The sequence below is a fragment of the Chiloscyllium plagiosum genome, chromosome 43 (genome assembly GCF_004010195.1).
Source record: "Chiloscyllium plagiosum isolate BGI_BamShark_2017 chromosome 43, ASM401019v2, whole genome shotgun sequence".
Classification (NCBI taxonomy): domain Eukaryota; kingdom Metazoa; phylum Chordata; class Chondrichthyes; order Orectolobiformes; family Hemiscylliidae; genus Chiloscyllium; species Chiloscyllium plagiosum.
The window spans coordinates 13,903,046-13,920,833 of NC_057752.1; the positions used below are offsets into that span (position 1 = coordinate 13,903,046).

At 46.4% G+C, this 17,788-nt stretch overlaps 1 protein-coding gene across 2 annotated transcripts in view; it reads left to right on the forward strand.

The window, feature by feature from the left end:
* LOC122543396 (activin receptor type-1B-like) overlaps nucleotides 1–8,217 on the forward strand; it is a 56,198-nt gene extending 47,981 nt beyond the window's left edge. For both annotated transcript variants that reach the window (XM_043682096.1, XM_043682097.1), the window contains 4 exons: nucleotides 1,350–1,506; nucleotides 4,626–4,750; nucleotides 6,111–6,241; nucleotides 7,921–8,217. In XM_043682096.1, the coding sequence (XP_043538031.1) occupies nucleotides 1,350–1,506; nucleotides 4,626–4,750; nucleotides 6,111–6,241; nucleotides 7,921–8,046 (539 nt within the window). In that variant the 3' untranslated portion in view covers nucleotides 8,047–8,217. The remainder of the gene's footprint in view (nucleotides 1–1,349; nucleotides 1,507–4,625; nucleotides 4,751–6,110; nucleotides 6,242–7,920) is intronic.
* Nucleotides 8,218–17,788: the final 9,571 nt, after the last annotated feature.

Here is a 17,788-nt window from a genome sequence, read left to right on the forward strand (position 1 = left end):
CCCACAGTCCAAAGATGTGCAGGTTAGGGTGATGCAGCCACTGATTCCATTCAGTCGGTGATCCCTACAAAGCACCCACCCGAACTGTCTGGTTATCCCGATGTCTCGGATCTGTAATCCACCATGTGATGGAGCCGCGTTCGTGGGGGGAGTTCCCACAGTTCCACCATCCGTTATTGTTGCACAAGTGTTTTCCGCTTTGGCTCCACGACCCGCTCCAACGTTCTGTGCCATTCACCTGAGATATCGCCTCCCCAGTACCATGCCAGGGATTCTGTCTCAATTGGAGGAGGGAACCTTCTGCTCAATGTTACCGCCCTCCAATCAACAGGACCCGTCACGATGGAGAGAAAGCAACAGGAAGAGTATGCACCGAGCCCCCAAACTGCAAGCTCCCGAGTGGCAAATGAGACCCCTGCCAGGGAGTGCCAATGGCAATAGACAGGGTGCTGCCTTGAGCCAAGACTTGGGTTGGTGCAGAGGGTGGATGTCAGGGCAAGTTGCGCATGCCTTGGCGTGTTGGCAAAGGATGTGATGGATCAGTGTTAGGGTTTGTCTGGGGTGCCTTGAGCTGCTGTGGTAACGCAAATGTCTATCTGTACGTCAGTTCCCATCTGGAGCAATGGAGAGTGATGCTGGAGGCTCCAATGTAGCTGAGCTGGTATGGTCTCCCACTCTTACTGCCCCCTTTTGGAACATGTGGGGCCTCCACTACTTTGTGTGTCTAAATGCACCTTCCTTGTCCATCAGGTCCTGGAGCAGAGCTTGAACTTCCAGCTCCGAGGTGGGGGCACTACCCACTGTCACACTGTGGTTAGCACTGCTGCCTCACAGCGCCAGAGACCCAGGTTCAATTCCCGCCTCCAGGCAACTCTGTGGAGTTTGCACATCCTCCCCGTGTCTGCGTGGGTTTCCTCCGGGTGCTCCGGTTTCCTCCCACAGTCACAAAGATGTGCAGGTCAGGTGAATTGGCCATGGGAAATTGTCTGTAGTGTTGGGTGAAGGGGTGGATGTAGGGGAGTGGGTCTGGGTGGGTTGTGCTTCAGCGGGTCGGTGTGGACTTGTTGGGCCGAAGGGCCTATTTCCACACTAAGTAATCAAATCTAATCTTAAAAACCTCCTAGGGATGTTCAGGGGTGTTTATTGGCTTGAGGCATTTTCTTTTGGGGAAAAAAAGACGCAATTGGAAATGCCCAGCAACATTGGAGAGCAATGCATTTTTAAAAATCTTTTATGCAAAAGAAATCACTGGGCAGAGTTATTTCCACTGGGTCCCACTGAGTGTGTTGATTTGTGGGGTTTTTTTTCTGTCGTGTGTGTGATCCCATGTTTACCTTGTGTCCTTGCAGGCAAGCCTGGCATTGCCCACCGAGACCTGAAGAGCAAAAACATCTTGGTGAAGAAGAATGGCACATGCGCGATTGCTGACCTGGGCCTCGCTGTCAGGCATGACTCGCTGACTGACACCATCGACATTGCCCCCAATCAGAGAGTGGGCACAAAACGGTACCAGCTCCTTCACCTCCCTCCCACTTCCATTTTGAATTTGCTCCACCATCCAACTCCATCCCCTGTTCCCACTTTCCCATATCCTTTTGAACCCTTTAGCCCCAATAATAATATCTAACTCCTTCTTTTGAAAATATGCTTTGGCCTCCTGCTTTCTGTGATGGAGAGGTCCACCCGTGCTGTCTTTGAGTGAAGAGATTTTGCATTGCATGCATTGGTCTCTGGCCTTTCGTTCTGATGGAAGGTGAGAAGGCTGTGGGTTTGAAAATCGATTTGTCTGTCAGGGACAAAGTAAACTTCAACCGATTTTTGAGTCATTTGAATGCAGTCTGGAGTCCAGGAGATGAAAACTCTCCTGTTCAGCGTGGGATTTTGTGTTGAAGGTTTGGACTAGATTGTTCTGTAGCCAGATGTGTTCAATTCCTCTGGCATTTTTGTTCCCGGTTACAATTTCCCTAGCTCCTGACTGTGTAAGGAACCTATGTTGAGCCCTTGCTCGTTCTTTAGTCTACATGTACTTATAGAAGTTTTTATAGTTACTATGTTTCCTGCAATTTTACTTGTACTTTCTTTCTTTCCCTCTCGTTCAAATGTTTTGCCTTTTGCTGAATCCCAAAATGCTCCCAATCCTAAGGCTTGTTGCTTTTCTTTTCTGGAACTGTTACATGTCTCTTTTTGAATCTGGTAATATCCCTGATTTTCTTTTCTAAACCATAGTTTAGTCGCGTATCTTTTTTATATTTACTAAGGTTAATAAACCTTGTGCTCACATACTCGTAGTTCCCCTCGTGTAGTTGCCGGAGTAATGCCCTTCTGGGGAGAGAAATCTGCCATCCTTCTCTGGACTGGCCCACATGTGACACCAGAACCTTCTCTTTTTTTTTTCCCCCGCCCGCCCAACCAAAGTGGTTGACTCTTACCAGACATTTCACAGGGAAGTCCAGTCCCTCATGCCAAGGATGCCATGTTTGCTGCCCCTGATAACCGCATCCAAGGAACAGACCACTGGTGGAGGTGTAAGGATAACTTACTGGAATAACCATTCTGCCGACCAGAAAAGACTCGACAGGTTGCTGTTCTGCTCCCCAATGAGGGGTGACTGGAGCGATGACGATTAGGATGTTTTGATAGGCTGGATGACTGGGAGAAGGCAGAGGGTGGGGGGTGAAAGGGTTTTTTTTTTCTTCAGAATGGCAGCCAGTGACTGGTGGAGTTCCACAAGGGTCAGTGTTGAGACCACAGCTATTTACGTTTTTATATATATATCTCCTAGCTCATCCAATGTGGGAAAGGGTGTTACGACATGGGGTAAACCCCTGTGCTAATTTAAGCCAGACACGCACGCAAGCTCACCTTGCACTGTAATCTGTTAAATTGAGTGTCAAAAAACTATGCCGGATATCACAGTTTAGAGAAAAAAAACTAAACTTTATTCTTAAAGTCCAAAAGAAGACATTGGGCAACAACTATTTACAACCCCTTTCTCTTTAAACCTATCTTTTACCTCCCACTCTACAATACTCGTCTGACTTTTTTAAAAAAAAACTCAATTAAGATTTACAGAAAAAAATCACGTTTCAAAACCAGCCAGCTTTGCTGATATTTCTTTGTAGATTTTCCTCTGGGTCATCTTTGGTCGTCTTCTGCTGCAGACTTTTTTTCTTATGGACAGGTACCTTTCCAGAGAGCTATTCTGCTGGCAGTCTGTTGGTGCTTGGCTGTTCTTTGCTATTCTCCCCAGCTTTCAAAATACCTGATTTTATATACCCCGAAACATCAGACAGTCTCATTAGTTTGATGTCATCAAAACATTAAAATTCAAATTCGATTGGTTTTTGGTATCTTGGGGCATAATTTAAACTGGCCGAATTCAAATTTGTGTACCATGGCAACGCAACTCCAGCTATTTGCTTCACAACCAAATGTTACATTTTGAAATTGGTCAGCGCATTGCTTTCAGTCAGCTTTCATTATCCCTTAAAGGTACAGTACACAATGAGACCTTCATAACAGCTAGGACAAATAGAGATGTGGAGTATTCCCTAAATAGGGAAAGGCTTTGGAAATGTGAAGCACAAAGGGATTTGGGAACCATAGTACAGGATTGTCTTCAGGTTAATGTGCAGGATCAGTTGGCAGTTAGGAAGGCAAATGCAATGTTAGCGTTTGTTGTGAGGGGGCTAGAATACAAGAGCAGGGATGTACTGCTGAGGTTGTTAAGCACTGGTCAGACCACATTTGGAATATTGTGAGCAGTTTTGGGCCCTGTATCGAAGGAAGGATGTGCTGGCCTTGGAGGGGGGGGGTTCCAGAAGGATCCTTCTGGGGATGAAGGGCTTGTCATAGGAGGAGGGGTTGAGGTCTGCACTTGGAGTTTAGAAGGATGAGGGGGAATCTGATTGAAACCTACAGAATACTGAGGCCTGGATAGAGCAGACGTGGCGATGCCATTTCCACTGGAGACTAGGACCTAAGGGAACAGCCTCCGAAGTGATGACCCTTCAGAACTGAGATGAAGTGTCATTATGTGGAGGGGGTGGACAGAATTTAACAATCACCTGACGTCTGTTTATAGTCTAAAGTCTTTGGAAGTACTAGCTTTCAGTAGCAGCAATGCTACAAAGGTTTGTATTTCCAAATAAATCTGTTGGACTATAACCTGGAGTCGGGTGATTTTTAATTTTGAGATGAGATGGAATTTCTTCAGCCAGAGGGCGGTGAATCTGTGGAAGTCATTGCTTCAGAGGGCTGTGGAGGCCAAGTCATTGAGCGTCTTTAAGATGGAGATGGATCGGTTCTTGATTAGTAAAGGGATCCAGGATTACAAGGAGAAGGCAGGAGAATGGGGTTGAGAAACATAACAGCCATGATTGACTGGCGAGCAGACTCAATGGGCTGAATGGCCTAGTAGTTACGGTCTGATGTGGAGAGGATGTGTCAACGTGCAGGTGAGCACCAATGTTGGAGCCCAGTTCCAAACTTGGTCAAGGGTATCCTCCTTCAGAAAGACCAAGCTGTTTTAGCTTGACGTTAGCCTTTTTTTTTGTCTCTCTTTTTTAATCTCTTTCTGTTCTCTTTTTAAGAGTCTGTGTCTCTTTTTTGTTTTCTTTTTGAAGCTACATGGCCCCTGAGGTACTGGACGAGACGATCAATATGCAACACTTCGATTCCTTCAAGTGCGCCGACATTTACGCCCTGGGGCTGGTGTATTGGGAGATTGCTCGAAGATGCTCTGCTGGAGGTACTGAGCTTCTACCAGACCTTGTTGTTCCTCTTCACAGTGTGTGTGCCCAGCCTCACTGGGTGCTCTGGTATCTGTGCTGTGAGCTCTTGGCCTCACGCTGTTGCGGCTTTGTTCAATGTGAATCGAGTATCCTGGCCCAAATTTTCACTTTTGAAGCACTGGAAAAGGCGTCTCAAGCCTGTCCTGTCCTTCTATTGGATCACAACTGATCTGTATCTCCCCACCTCTGTTCAGTAACCCTTTATCCCCTTTTTTTACTGCAGCAGAATTGTATCCGAGCAGCGTGTGGTTCCTTTGTTTTTCACCTTTTCCCCTCGTTCCCGCCTTCATACTGGCGTTTCTGGCTGGAATGAAGTTGCCAACCCTTCAGGGATTGGAGATTAACCTCCAGATTTTGCTGGGAGCGGATATTCAGGAGTAAAATTTATTGGGGCATTGAAAATACTTTTTTTAAAAAAAAAAGCTAGTCACGCGCAGCGCAAAAACGGACCCTTTGATCCAACCCGTCCATACCAGATATCCTAACATAATCTAGTCCCATTTGCCAGCACTCGGCCCATATCCCTCCAAACCCTTCCTATTCATATACCCATCCAGATGCCTTTTAAATGTTGTAATTGTGCCAGCCTCCACCACTTCCCCTGGCAGCTCATTCCATACACACACCACCCTCTGCGTGAAAACGTTGCTTCTCAGCACCCTTTTTAAAATCCTCCCCCCCCCCCCCCCCCCCCCCCGTACCTTAAACCTGTGTCCTCTCATTTTAGACTCCAGTACCCTGGGGAAAAGCCCTTGACTATTCACTCTATCCATGCCCCTCGTGATTTTATAAATCTCTATAAGGGCATCCCTATATGAAAACATTCAGTGCAGGGATTGGGGTTGTTGAGATGGTGGGACGGGCATGATTTAATCTGATTGGGTTCACCTCTGGGAGGCAGATAGTCGAGGAGGTGGATCGACTACAGGCCAGGGTGGTCTGAGGTGGCCAGTCATGTGAGCAAACCTCTGGGAATCTGGCCAACCAGAGTTGGCGACCCGAGCTGGGGGATGGAACAGATGGGGCACCATGATGGCTGCAAAGGTGGCCATTTTCTGTCTTGGTGCGCGCTTTTTTCCTTCACTGAACGCGCTCTCTGTTGCCGAGGTGGCATTTTTCCAAATTTTGATGGCTGACTGGGGCTTTGTTGCCCTTGCTGGCAAAAATTGACCTTGTTTATGTTCCTTGGCAGAATGTTGGTGCTTATAAGTTGTCTTTTCATTTCCTTAATTCTTTCAAATTCTATTAAGATAGTGAACTATTGGAAAAGAGAGAGCATTTGGAGTTTGACAGGATGTTTTAACATTTTACTCCTAGGAATCCATGAGGATTATCAGCTGCCGTACTTTGACCTCGTGCCCTCTGACCCCTCCATAGAGGAAATGAGGAAGGTCGTTTGTGAACAGAACCTGAGGCCAAATGTTCCCACTATTTGGCATACTAATGAGGTAACTGTGGAATTGAATGTAGGAGTAGGCCCTTCCCCTCCTGTTCCGCCATTCATTGAGATCATGGCTGATCTGTGGCTTAACTGCATAGACCTCCATCAGGACGGCACAGTGGCTCAGTGGTTAGCACTGCTGCCTCACAGCACCAGGGCCCCGGGTTCGGTCCCAATCTCTGGTGACTGTGACTGTCTGTGTGGAGTTTGCACATTCACCCAGTGTCTGCGTGGGTTTCCTCTGGGTGCTGTGGTTCCCTCCCACAGTCCAAAGATGTGGAGTTTCGGGTGGATTGGCCATGCTAAATTGTCCCATAGTGCCCAGGGATGTGCAGGTTAGGGTGGATTGGCCCCCATAATGTACAAGGATATGCAGGCTAGGTGGGTTGGCCATGGGAAGTGCAGAGTTACAGGGAATGGGATGGGTCTGGGTGGGATGCTCTTTGGAGGATTGGTGTGGACTTGATGGGCCGGATGGTCTGTTTCCACACTGAATTCGATGATGCCTGCCTTTAGCCTATATCCCTTTTAAGACCTTTCTTCGATTAACAAAAATTTATCTGTCTGCAATTTTTAGAATTAGCAAATGACCCTTTTAGATGTGTGGTGGTGCAGAGCTTCAATATCGCTGACGAGCGAGACAAGCTGCTGAAGCTCTTGCGATTCTGTCGAGCGTCAAAATGGAAGCATACCAAATCTTTAAAGGGAACAACAATTGAGAGCAGAATGGGAAGTGAGGTTGGCAAGTGGCCTCTACAAGGGAGAATGCCCCTGGGAATGACTGCGCCCCCACCCCACCTAACTTTTTTTTTTCTTTCGTTAAGAAAGCTCTGCTGCTGGGAGGGAGCTGTGGGTATTCCTTTACATAGCCTGGAGGGCCAAATGCCACTCACTGACGAGGCAGGAATTATTGCCTCACAGCAACAGGACGGTGCCTCCGGAGAATGGCTCTTTGGATATGTAATGCAGTAATCGTGGAGGTGATGGCCTAGTGGTATTATCGCTAGGCCATTAATCCACAGACCCAGGTCATGTTCTGGGGATCTGGATTCGAATCCTCCTCGAGTGGAGTTTGAATTCACTGAAAATCTGGAATTCTCAGTCTAATGACGACAAATCCGTTGTTCGAAAAACCCATCTGGGTTCATCTAATGTCCTTCAGGGAAGGAAACTGCCATCCTTACCTGGTCTGGCCTACATGTGACTCCAGACCCACAGCCAATGTGGCTGACTCTTAACTGCCCTGAGGGATGGGGCAATAGATTCTGGTGGAGTCAACGATGCCCACGTTCTGTGAATGAGTTTTTGTGCTGTCTCCAGTGTGCACATAAGCATTGCGGTCAGTGTTGTCTTCTGCCTGTCCCCCCCCCTCGTGTATGTGAAAGGTACCTGTGGCAGTATTTCAAAGAGAAGCAGGGAAGTTTTCCCCAGTGTCCTAACCGATATTTATCCTCTGGCTATTGTCACAAAGAACAGAAGAGCTCCTGTGACTCCTCTCCACTGTCTGTTTCTCCCACCCCTATTGACCTATCCTTCAGAAGTTTGATGTTGTACTGCTTGAGGAATCTAGGCTCTTTCTACTGCTGATATGGAGGGTCCTCTGAGGTTGAGGGAGCGGGAGGGTCACCTCTGGCCTCATACATGAATAATAACCGTGCCTCACCTGTGTGTCTCTCTGCCCGCCAGGCATTACGAGTCATGACCAAGATCATGCGGGAGTGTTGGTACGCCAATGGGGCTGCCAGGTTGACAGCTCTCCGCATCAAGAAAGCATTGTCACAGCTAAGCATTCAAGAGGATGTGAAGATCTAAGTAAGGCGAGGGGGAGAGAGAGAGAAAATGTGTCTGAACGAAGCAGGGAAGCATGGCATTGTGGACGCTAACCTACACCACCTGCCACTTTAGCTGCAGAGCAACGTCTACCTCAGTACACAAAGAGCCAATCCTGCAGACGTGTTGACTGTTGTATTTGGGGTAAAGGGGGAGGGGTGTCGGGAGGGAATGCAACAGGGTGGTGGTGGGTGGGGGGGGGGGGGGTGGGGAGAGAAGGGTGTGATTTTTGAGGCAAGCAGAAGCCAAACTTGACTACAGTAAGTATTATGGATAATTTTAACAGCAAATTACCACTTTCCATAATTTGGAATGAACAAGAGGGGCTTCCTGGCAACAGTGAAGCTTGGAACAGCTTGTGATTTTTAAGAATTGGTAACTGCGTGTTTGTTTTTCAACAAACAATGACTATATTTGACTTGTTTTGAAATTGCAATGTGCTCCTTAACCAACCCCCCCACCCCCAACCCCTTGAGTTGTGATATCTCTTTTAAATTTTGTTTTAGGGATTTTTTTGGTTGTTTTTACTGCCTTTGTTTTTTAAAAGGTCTGCATTAGAAGTGGAGAAGATTGTCCTCAGTTGTTTTTTATTGTTGTATGAAAGAATTTAAATAGTCAGGTAGAAGGAACAGGAGAAGCGATTTATTGAGATGTGTTCTCTGATCCTTCATCTTAAGAAACAGGTTTTCTGATTATTGCATGAGACAAGTTGACGTATCGGAGATCTACATCTTTTCATCTTCAGTGTAGCCTGACTGACCTGAGTGTATCCCTCCATGATGCATCCTTTTCAACTCTTCAAATGGGTGTTACCCATTCAATGGTTCCTGATGGTAGAATCTGCTACCACTGCACTCATGGTGCTTTCAAGGGGAAGCTCCCAGGATTGGGGGGTGGGTGGACAACAGTACATCGTTGTGGAGCAGAATTAACTATATTTCTTCTGAACAACACAGGAATGCTTTAAAACATGAGCCCTTCACCACACCAAAGGCCCCTTCTGTTGCTCTGGTGTGAGATATTTGCACTACTGTCACATCCTCTGAGCTGGATGATCATGAGTTACCATTTGTGGTGACTATCATGTATTATGGTCACCATTTGCTGTCTGTCTTTTGGGCCTTTTGTTCCAATAGACTTTTTTTTTATTGAGACAAGCAGCCTAGGAGATTTCCCCACTCCACCCCACCCCAGCAACATCACTGCAGTTTGTCCGTTAACATTTTTTTAAAAAAAGCTGTTTTTCACTGAGATGTCAGAACAGCAGGGCTAAAGTGGCCAGCAGGAAAATGGGGGAGGCAAGATGGCCGCCATTTTGATCCCCACCGTGTTTTTTTTCCCTGGACATGAAGTGGGCCCATTTTGAGGTAATGAATTCTTGAACTGCGGTGAAGGTGTTGACTTAATTTTAATTTTAGTGTCATTTCTTCCCCCACTCCCCAATTACAGTATCTTTAGGGGGCAGCTTTTGAATATGCCCAGAAATAGCCCAGGCTGAATTATTTAGGACAAACGTTGGGCCCTAACCTCTGAGGGGTTTGCTTGTCATGGCCAAATAGGTAGTCCCCATTTGGGGCTTTGTTCCAATGAACTCCTTTTATTGAGACAAGCAGCCTAGGAGATCCCACAGGAAGGATGGCATTGCTGGGACTAAGGCCTTTGTTACCAGGAACCTCCTGTGTTCAAGTCCAAAACAGCTCAGCACTGCCCTCTGGTGGTTGCGTATTTATGAAAACTGATGGACAGACTTCTCGAAGCACACTGCACGGCACCTTGGGCCTTCACTGACTTTCTTGAGAAAGGAATGTCAGTATGTTTTATCTTGATTGTTTTTTTCCGTCTTCCTCTGTCCCCCACCACCCATTCCTCTTTCACTTGTCACCGAGCCAGTTTTTGTTTTGCAACTGGCCAAATGACATTCTTTTAGCAATTTGTTTTTTTTTATTGAGCTGGCTGTGTTTTTTAAATGAGCAATTTTTTTTTTTGAAGTGAGCCTTTGGGATTGCTCCAAATTTGAAGCAATTTAATGCCACATGAGGCCTGCGTAGTCAGCTTTGCGGCTGGCATGAGGCAGTTGACTTTGGGCACAAGGGGTAGTTGATCGAGCTCTTGGCACCATTCCAGGTTGCGGTGGGAGGGTGGGCAACACTTCCTCAGTGAGGGCAAAGATCACTGATTTCAATCTCTCCATACGTCATTTTTTTTTTACGAAAGCTCGTGAGACGCTATCTGTGCAGGCCAGGGGGTGAAACTTCAAACCTGATTTGATGTGCTACAGATTGCGTTATTTATGAAGTGAATCGTAACTTGGCTTTGTGGGGAGCAAAATAAAGTAAAATGCACTTTCCTTGTTTCTCCAACCGCTGGGCATTTTCAGTTGTCGGCCACCTTGAAAGCATGACGCTTTGGTCACTTTTTGATTGCTTTTAAATTGTGGATTAAAAGATTTATTGTCTGAGCAGCGCACTCTCTCTTGAGTGAGGGGCCTGCTCTTTAAAATTTGAAAAAGGTGTTGCCAAACCAATCTCCTGGACAATGAGGATATCGCTGCTTGAATACTGATCTCATGTCACTGAGGCAACAATGATGTGTGAGCTGTAGAAACAGGGCTATATTAAGGCTTTTTTTTTTGTCACCCTCTCATCTTGGCCCTGATTTGGCACAGCGTTAAGATCAGTGCTGTTGGGACTGTACCATTTAAAAAGGTTGGTAGATGCTTTTACTATGGCAGCTGTGCCCTTTTTTTCTTAGCCTTTTTGCCTCTCATGCAGCTGGTGTGAGCTGTCCTGGCATTGAATGCCCACTTGAATTGGCACTGAATGCCAAAATTGATTGGCATGTACTGCACGTGGGAATCTGTTACTCATTTAACTCCAAACTACTGACTTCTGCTCATCCTTTTTTTTTTAAAAAGAAAAGAAAAATTACCTCACGGTATGCAGATAGAAAATGTTACAAGTGTTCTGATGTGAAACTTGATATTTTAGACCTTGTATTTTGACTTTGACATGCTAGGTAAATTTAAGACTACTGCTGTTGTATAAACAAATCACTTGACATTTTGAATATTTTTGTATGGGGGCTCTATGCTGTTGTGGCTGGTGACAATATTTGTAAATCTGTTTCTTGCTGCTAATAAGACTTCAAATGCTGCACGACCTTATTTTAAAAATGAAAAGGGCCCACTGTACGATTGACTGGCCGAAATCTTGCTGGCGAAGGTCATCGGTGGGTAGAGGATCTGTCATTTAACCATCTGCCTGACATCCATTTTGGGTGGGGAGAAGTCTTTTTTTTTTAATGTTTTCTGCACGTACTGCTTTCAAAAGGGCAATTCCTTCTTTCCATGCCATCCCGCACACACTCCGAGGGGGCAATTACCACAACACTTGACATCCTTGCTGCTCTGAGGGGCAATTCCACTCCCAAAGTTTTTCAATGCTCCTGCCCTTCAAAGAAAAAGCCATGTGCCCCTCCAAAAGCAAGTTGCCAACATTTTTTTTTTTGAGGCATTGCAACACTGGATGGACTGGAGGAGTGTTCTTTGAGTATTGGCTGTAGCCATGCTGCACCACAATGCATGCTGGGAACCAGAGAAGCCGTATTGGAAGGGTTAAGTTACTTTGCTGAAAGGTGCAACTTGGGTTTCAGGTAAAAAGTTCTTTTGGATGGGGGGGAAGGGGAGAGAGATTCATACCCAAGTTCGGTTTTTGTCTTTAGCCAAAGTAATCTTGGCCTCCTCTCCACCTTTGCTCACTTCCTTTTTGGTCCACTTGTAGCAATCTTGTCATTTTACTTTTGCCTGAGCTCTTGGGTGGCATTGACCAGGCCAAACCTGACTCTGTGGTGCCATGACCAGCCTGCAAGTGGCACACTAGAAAAGGAGGGTCGGCCATCTCCATGGTTGTTTTCTAAAAAAAAAACACTTTGGGGTGTGCCAAGGTTACAAATAGAGGACTTTTAGAAGTGTTGCCACTGTAACATTGGAAATGTGGCAGCCCGTTTGCACACAGCAAGCTCCCACACACTACAATGTGATGGCGGACTGCTCGAATGGAGTTGTTGAGGGATTTTTTTCAATGTCCCCCACCACCAGGGGGTGCTCTCTTGCATGTGTTCTCCAAACAGGATGATGCTTCCATTCAGTTGGGAGCGAGGGTCCCAGTCTGCTCAAACAATTTGACTGAAAAGCAGTAGTCTCCCTGGTGCTGCTGAGATTACGGGCTCAGGTTCCATTTCGGTGTTCGAGCTTGTTTAAGATTCTTCTCTTATTAGACCGACCTGCCTCCACCACTTCCTCTGGCAGTCAAATCTCCAGTCAGTGCTGCTCTTGTCAAACTTTGTTTGACTTCTGCTGATTTTAAACAGGCTCGGTTAGTGAGACGGTTGGTCATCCATATACCAAATCCAACAAGGTTTCGGCCTATCCCGCTGTATTTGAACTAACTGGAGTGTGTTTTAACTGATGTATTGCATTCTTCACTGTTTTGTGATCAGATTTGTGTGTACATATTGAAAGAATAAAGATAAGGTTTTTCATTTGTGTTGGATTTTAATTTGCTGAAATGATTGGCCTCTTTCAGAGGTTATTCAGACAAGAGCAAGAATTTGGCTTTTTCCGTTGACTTTTCCTTATTTTTGCAAATTTAACAAAGAAAAGGTCCTTGAATCGCGATGTAAAATCAATTTCTGTAGCAGCAAGTAACTGCAAGGGGAAGAAATCACAGCTGGGAGGCAGTTACCCTCGAATAGCCTCACTGTAGGATACATTGGGGATTGTGTGTGTAAGAAGGACGCTCCCAAATTTTCACGTGAGTTTTTTGACAGGACGTATTAAGGTAACTTGGAAGACGGATTTGTACAGTGCATCAGGGATTGAGGTCAGATTAATAAGAGATCTCGTAGTTAAGGATCCTGTTTGTGGGGGGTGGGCAACAAATGGTCAAAGTCCAAATTCAATTTGAAGATGAGCAACTCTGCTCTCAAACTAGTATCTTTACATGGGATGTGGGCATCGCTGTCCAAGCCAGTGCATATTGCCCATCCCTAATTGCCCCTTGAGCTGAGTTTGTTTTGAAAGGATTTTTCTTTTTTAATTCAGGAGTAGGCCATTTGGCCCCTCTGCCATCTGTTTTTATGATAGCTGATCATCCAACTCAGTCCCCTGTGCCCACTTTCTCGCCACATCCTCGCATCCCTTTAGTCCCAAGAGTTCGAAGCATTCAACGTTTTTGGCTGCTTGAGTCAGCCATATTGGCCGTGGGTCTGGAATCCCCTGTGGACCAGATTAAAAATGGCAGATTTTCATGCGAGGTGATGTTTGGTGAACTAGATGACAAATGAGGTTTTTCATAACAGTCCTGCTCACCATTATGGAGAGTTTACATTACCTTCCACATTTAGTGAAGTTAAACTTGTTCTGTTTCCATAATGAGACTTTGAACTTGTACCTTCCACGTGAACCTCCAGGTCTAGTGGATGATTAGATTCTCCCCCTTTTTTTTTCCTAAGGAAGGAATGTTTCTCAACAGCAGCTTGGTATTAATTATTTTCTTTCGCTGGGAACCAGTGGCCAACAATACCTTTGCCTGTCTCTGAAGTTGTTTTGACGTCAAATGTGAGACAATGGCCCTTGTAATTTTCCAGCCGAGCTCTGTGGAAATAATCCTTTATTAACAAGCTAGTGCATGCCATCCAATCCAATCTCTGCAGGCAAGCTTGAATACTCCCACTCCCTGCAGGAATGTGAGGAAAGAGGACAAAGGTGAACACGTTTCAAATATCAACTACAGCTTCCATTTGTAAAGAAACCCAACAACCCCAGCCTACAATTTGGGTTCAATACAGGCATACAGCTGTACAGTGCGGAAACACTGTTCGGTCTAGCCTGTCCATGCCAACCAGATATCCCAATCTAGTCTAGTCCCACCTGCCAGCACTTAGCCCATATCCCTCTAAACCCTTCCTATTCATATACCCATACAGATGCCTTTTAAATGCTGTAATTGTACCAGCCTCCACCACTTCCTCTGGCAGCTCATTCCATACACGCACCACCCTCTGTGTGAAAAAAGTTGCCCCTTAGGTCCCTTTTATATCTTTCCCCTCTCACCCTAAACCTATGTCCTCTAGTTCTGGACTCCCTCTCTTTCTCTTCTTCCCCCCCCCAAACCCAGGGAAAAGACCTTGGCTATTTACCCAATCTGGAGAAAGTGAGGCCTGGAGATCAGAACTGAAAAATGTGTTGCTGGAAAAGCGCAGCATGTCAGGCAGCATCCAAGGAGCAGGAGCCCGGAAGAAGGGTTTATGCCCGAAACTTCGATTCTCCTGCTCCTTGGATGCTGCCTGACTTGCTGTGCTTTTCCAGCAACACATGTTTCAGCTATTTACCCAATCTGCGCCCCTCATGATTTTATAAACCTCTATAAGGTTTATAAACCCTCCAGGGAAAACAGCCCAGCCTATTCAGCCTCTCCCTGTAGCTCAAATCTTCCAACCCTGGCAACATCCTTGCAAATCTTTTCTGAACCCTCTCAAGTTTCACAATATTGTCGTGTTTTTTTATTCAAGGCTGGTGGTTGCTGTCAGAGGAAAATACTATTGATGCTGGAAATCTGAAATCGAAACAGAAAATACTGGAAATCCCCAAAATCCATCTTGATCACTAATGTCCTTTTTTGGGAAGGAAATCTGCTGTCCTTACCTGGTCTGGGCTGTATGTGACTGCAAGCCCACGGTAATGTAGGTAACTCGATCACTGCCCTCTGAAATGGTCCAGCATTCTGTTCCATTCAATGGTTTTTTTTTTATTATAAAATTTCCTAGCATTTACTGCTATTAGGGAGGGAATTTCAGGATTTTCACCCAGTGCTGCTGCAGGAACGGCAATTTTACTTCCAAGTCAGGATGGTGAATGATTTGGAGGGGAACGTGCAGGGGCTGGTGTATCTGCTACCCATCAGGAAGGGAAGTCCAGAGCTTCAGACCCCAGCAATTCACGGCAGAGCCAGAAGTGTAGGAACACGGTTCCAGGAGAGGAGTTGTATGGGATTGGAGGGGCTAACTCAGGTAGGGAGGGGATGTCGGGGCTGGAGGGGGTGACCGAGATGGGGAGGGGGTCCAGGGGCCCGGAGGGCTTGGGGGGGGGGAAAAAAAGCAGCAAATCTTAAAACTGGCTCTGAAACAGGCTGTGTTTCATTGTACGTTGAGGTGAACAGAACAGGACCACAGCCGATAGCAACCTGTTTTGTGTTTGTCTAAAACTATCGCCTGCGTACTAACCCGGGTTTTATTGGGGGCAGGGGGTGGAAATAGTCAAATCTCGAGGTTCAAAAGCTGAATGGATGAGGAATCCATTTTAAGCCTTGGACGGTTTGCTGGGTCCTTTCGAGGTCTAGGCCTGAGATAGAAGGCCTCCCATTTCCTGCATGTGTGGAGTCTGCTGCACTCTGGCATGGCGAAGAGCATTGGTCTCAGTAAAAGCAAGGGCAGAGAAAGATGGTTCAATGGACAACACTTGAACCCGGCTTGTGGAACCCGCCAGCATTGAGACCTGGCGTGGTGGTGGTGCTTTCTATAGCTTTGCACGCTCTGTAGATCTGTGTCGGGCGAGACACTTTGGAAGGTGATTGGTTCGTGTCGCCAAGAAAGAGAGAGATGTGTGGGAACCAGAGACCATAACAAATAAACTGTTGTTGCCTGAGCGTGACTATCTCATGATGCACCAAGTTGCTGAGGCTGTTTGTACTGAGCTCAACTCTAGTTGCTGCGGCGTTCCCAACCTGCACATTTCTGTCCCAAAACAATGGAGACATACATATCAAATCATATACCTGGAAAACCAAACGGGGGTCTGGCCAACTCCTAATTAATTTCTTCGAGTTCCAACAGATCCAGAGTTGAGAATTGCTTACAGGTGAACTTAGCAAAAAGGAAAATGTCTTGTGGAGAAACAGGGGGCCTGTGTGTGGTTCTGTTTTGATTTTTCAAGATAAACTCTATCCTCTCAGTAAGCGAATGTGGGCACATGCTGACGGAGAGTTCCCTACCTTTTGTAGTTGTTGTCAGCTGCTAGACACTCCTCCAACCATGACAGCCATGGACTTTCAGAGAGAGCTTGCATTTCTGTGGCGCCTTTCGTAATCTCGGGGCCCCTGTCACTTTCCTGGCAGCCAATAAAGTGCATCTATACCTTTCATGTAATGGCGTGGGGACAGGAGGAAGTGAAAGGGAATTTCAGGACAGAATTCCTTCAGTTGGGACCCAGGCAGCTGAAGTCACAGCTACGAGGGTGGTAGTAGGATTTTAAAAGCGGGGATGTTCAAGAAACCAGGATTGAGGGTCTGCAGGTGCCTTGGAGAGGCATGGGGCTGGAGGCGATCCCAGAGATGGTGGGTTGCTGCTGGTGGTGAGTGCTGTTCTATTAGGTCTCTCAGCCAGTATGCCTTTAAGAGAAATGCAGAGGCATAGATACAACCAATAGCCAATGTCTTTTCCCCAGGGTAGGGGAAACTAGAGGGCACAGATTTAAGGTGAGCAGAGAAAGGTTAAGAGTCATAGAGATGTACAGTAAGGAAACAGACCCTTCAGTCCAACTCGTCCAGGCTGACCAGATATCCCAACCCAATCTAATCCAATTTGCCAGCTCTTGGCCCATATTCCTCTAAACCCTTCCTATTCAAATACCTCCCCCTTCGCCCCAGAGGCCTTTTAAATGTTATAATTGTACCAGCCTCTACCACATCCTCTGGCAGCTCATTCCATACACACTCCACCCTCTGTGTGAAAAAGTTGCCCCTTAGGTCCCTTTTATATCTTTCCCCTCTCACCCTAAACCTATGCCCTCTAGTTCTGGACTCCCCCACCCCAGGGAAAAGACTTTGCCTATTTACCCTATCCATGTCCCTCATCATTTTGTAAACCTCTATAAGGTCACCCCTCAGCCTCTGACACTCCCGGGAAAACAGCCCCAGCCTGTTCAGCCTCTCCCTACAGCTCAATGCAAGGGTCCTACCATTAAGTGTATAAATCCTGCTAAGATTTGCTTTCCCAAAATGCAGCACCTTACATTTATCTGAATTAAACTCCATCTGCCACTCTTCAGCCCATTGGCCCATCTGGTCCAGATCCTGTTGTAATCTGAGGTAACCTTCTCCGCTGTCCACAACGCCTCTCACCCTCCTCTCTTGCCTCCCTCGGGTTAAATTCCCGCCTCAGGCGACTGACTGTGTGGAGTTTGCACGTTCTCCCCGTGTCTGCGTGGGTTTCCTCTGGGTGCTCCGGTTTTCTCCCACAGTCCAAAGATGTGCAGGTCAGGTGAATTGGCCATGCTAAATTGCCCATAGTGTTAGGTAAGGGGTAAATGTAGGGGAATGGGTGGGTTGCACTTCGGGGCAGTGTGGACATGTAGGGCCGAAGGGCCTGTTTCCACACTGTAAGTAATCTAATCTAATCTAAAACCTCCAATTTTGGTGTCATCTTCAAACTTACTAACTGTACCTCTTATGCTCGCATCCAAATCATTTATATAAATGATGAAAAGTAGTGGACCCAGCACCAATCCTTGTGGCACTCCACTGGTCACAGGCCTCCAGTCTGAAAAACAACCCTCCACCACCACCCTCTGTCTTCTACCTTTGAGCCAGTTCTATATCCAAATGGCTAGTTCTCCCTGTATTCCATGAGATCTAACCTTGCTAATCAGTCTCCCATGGGGAACCTTGTC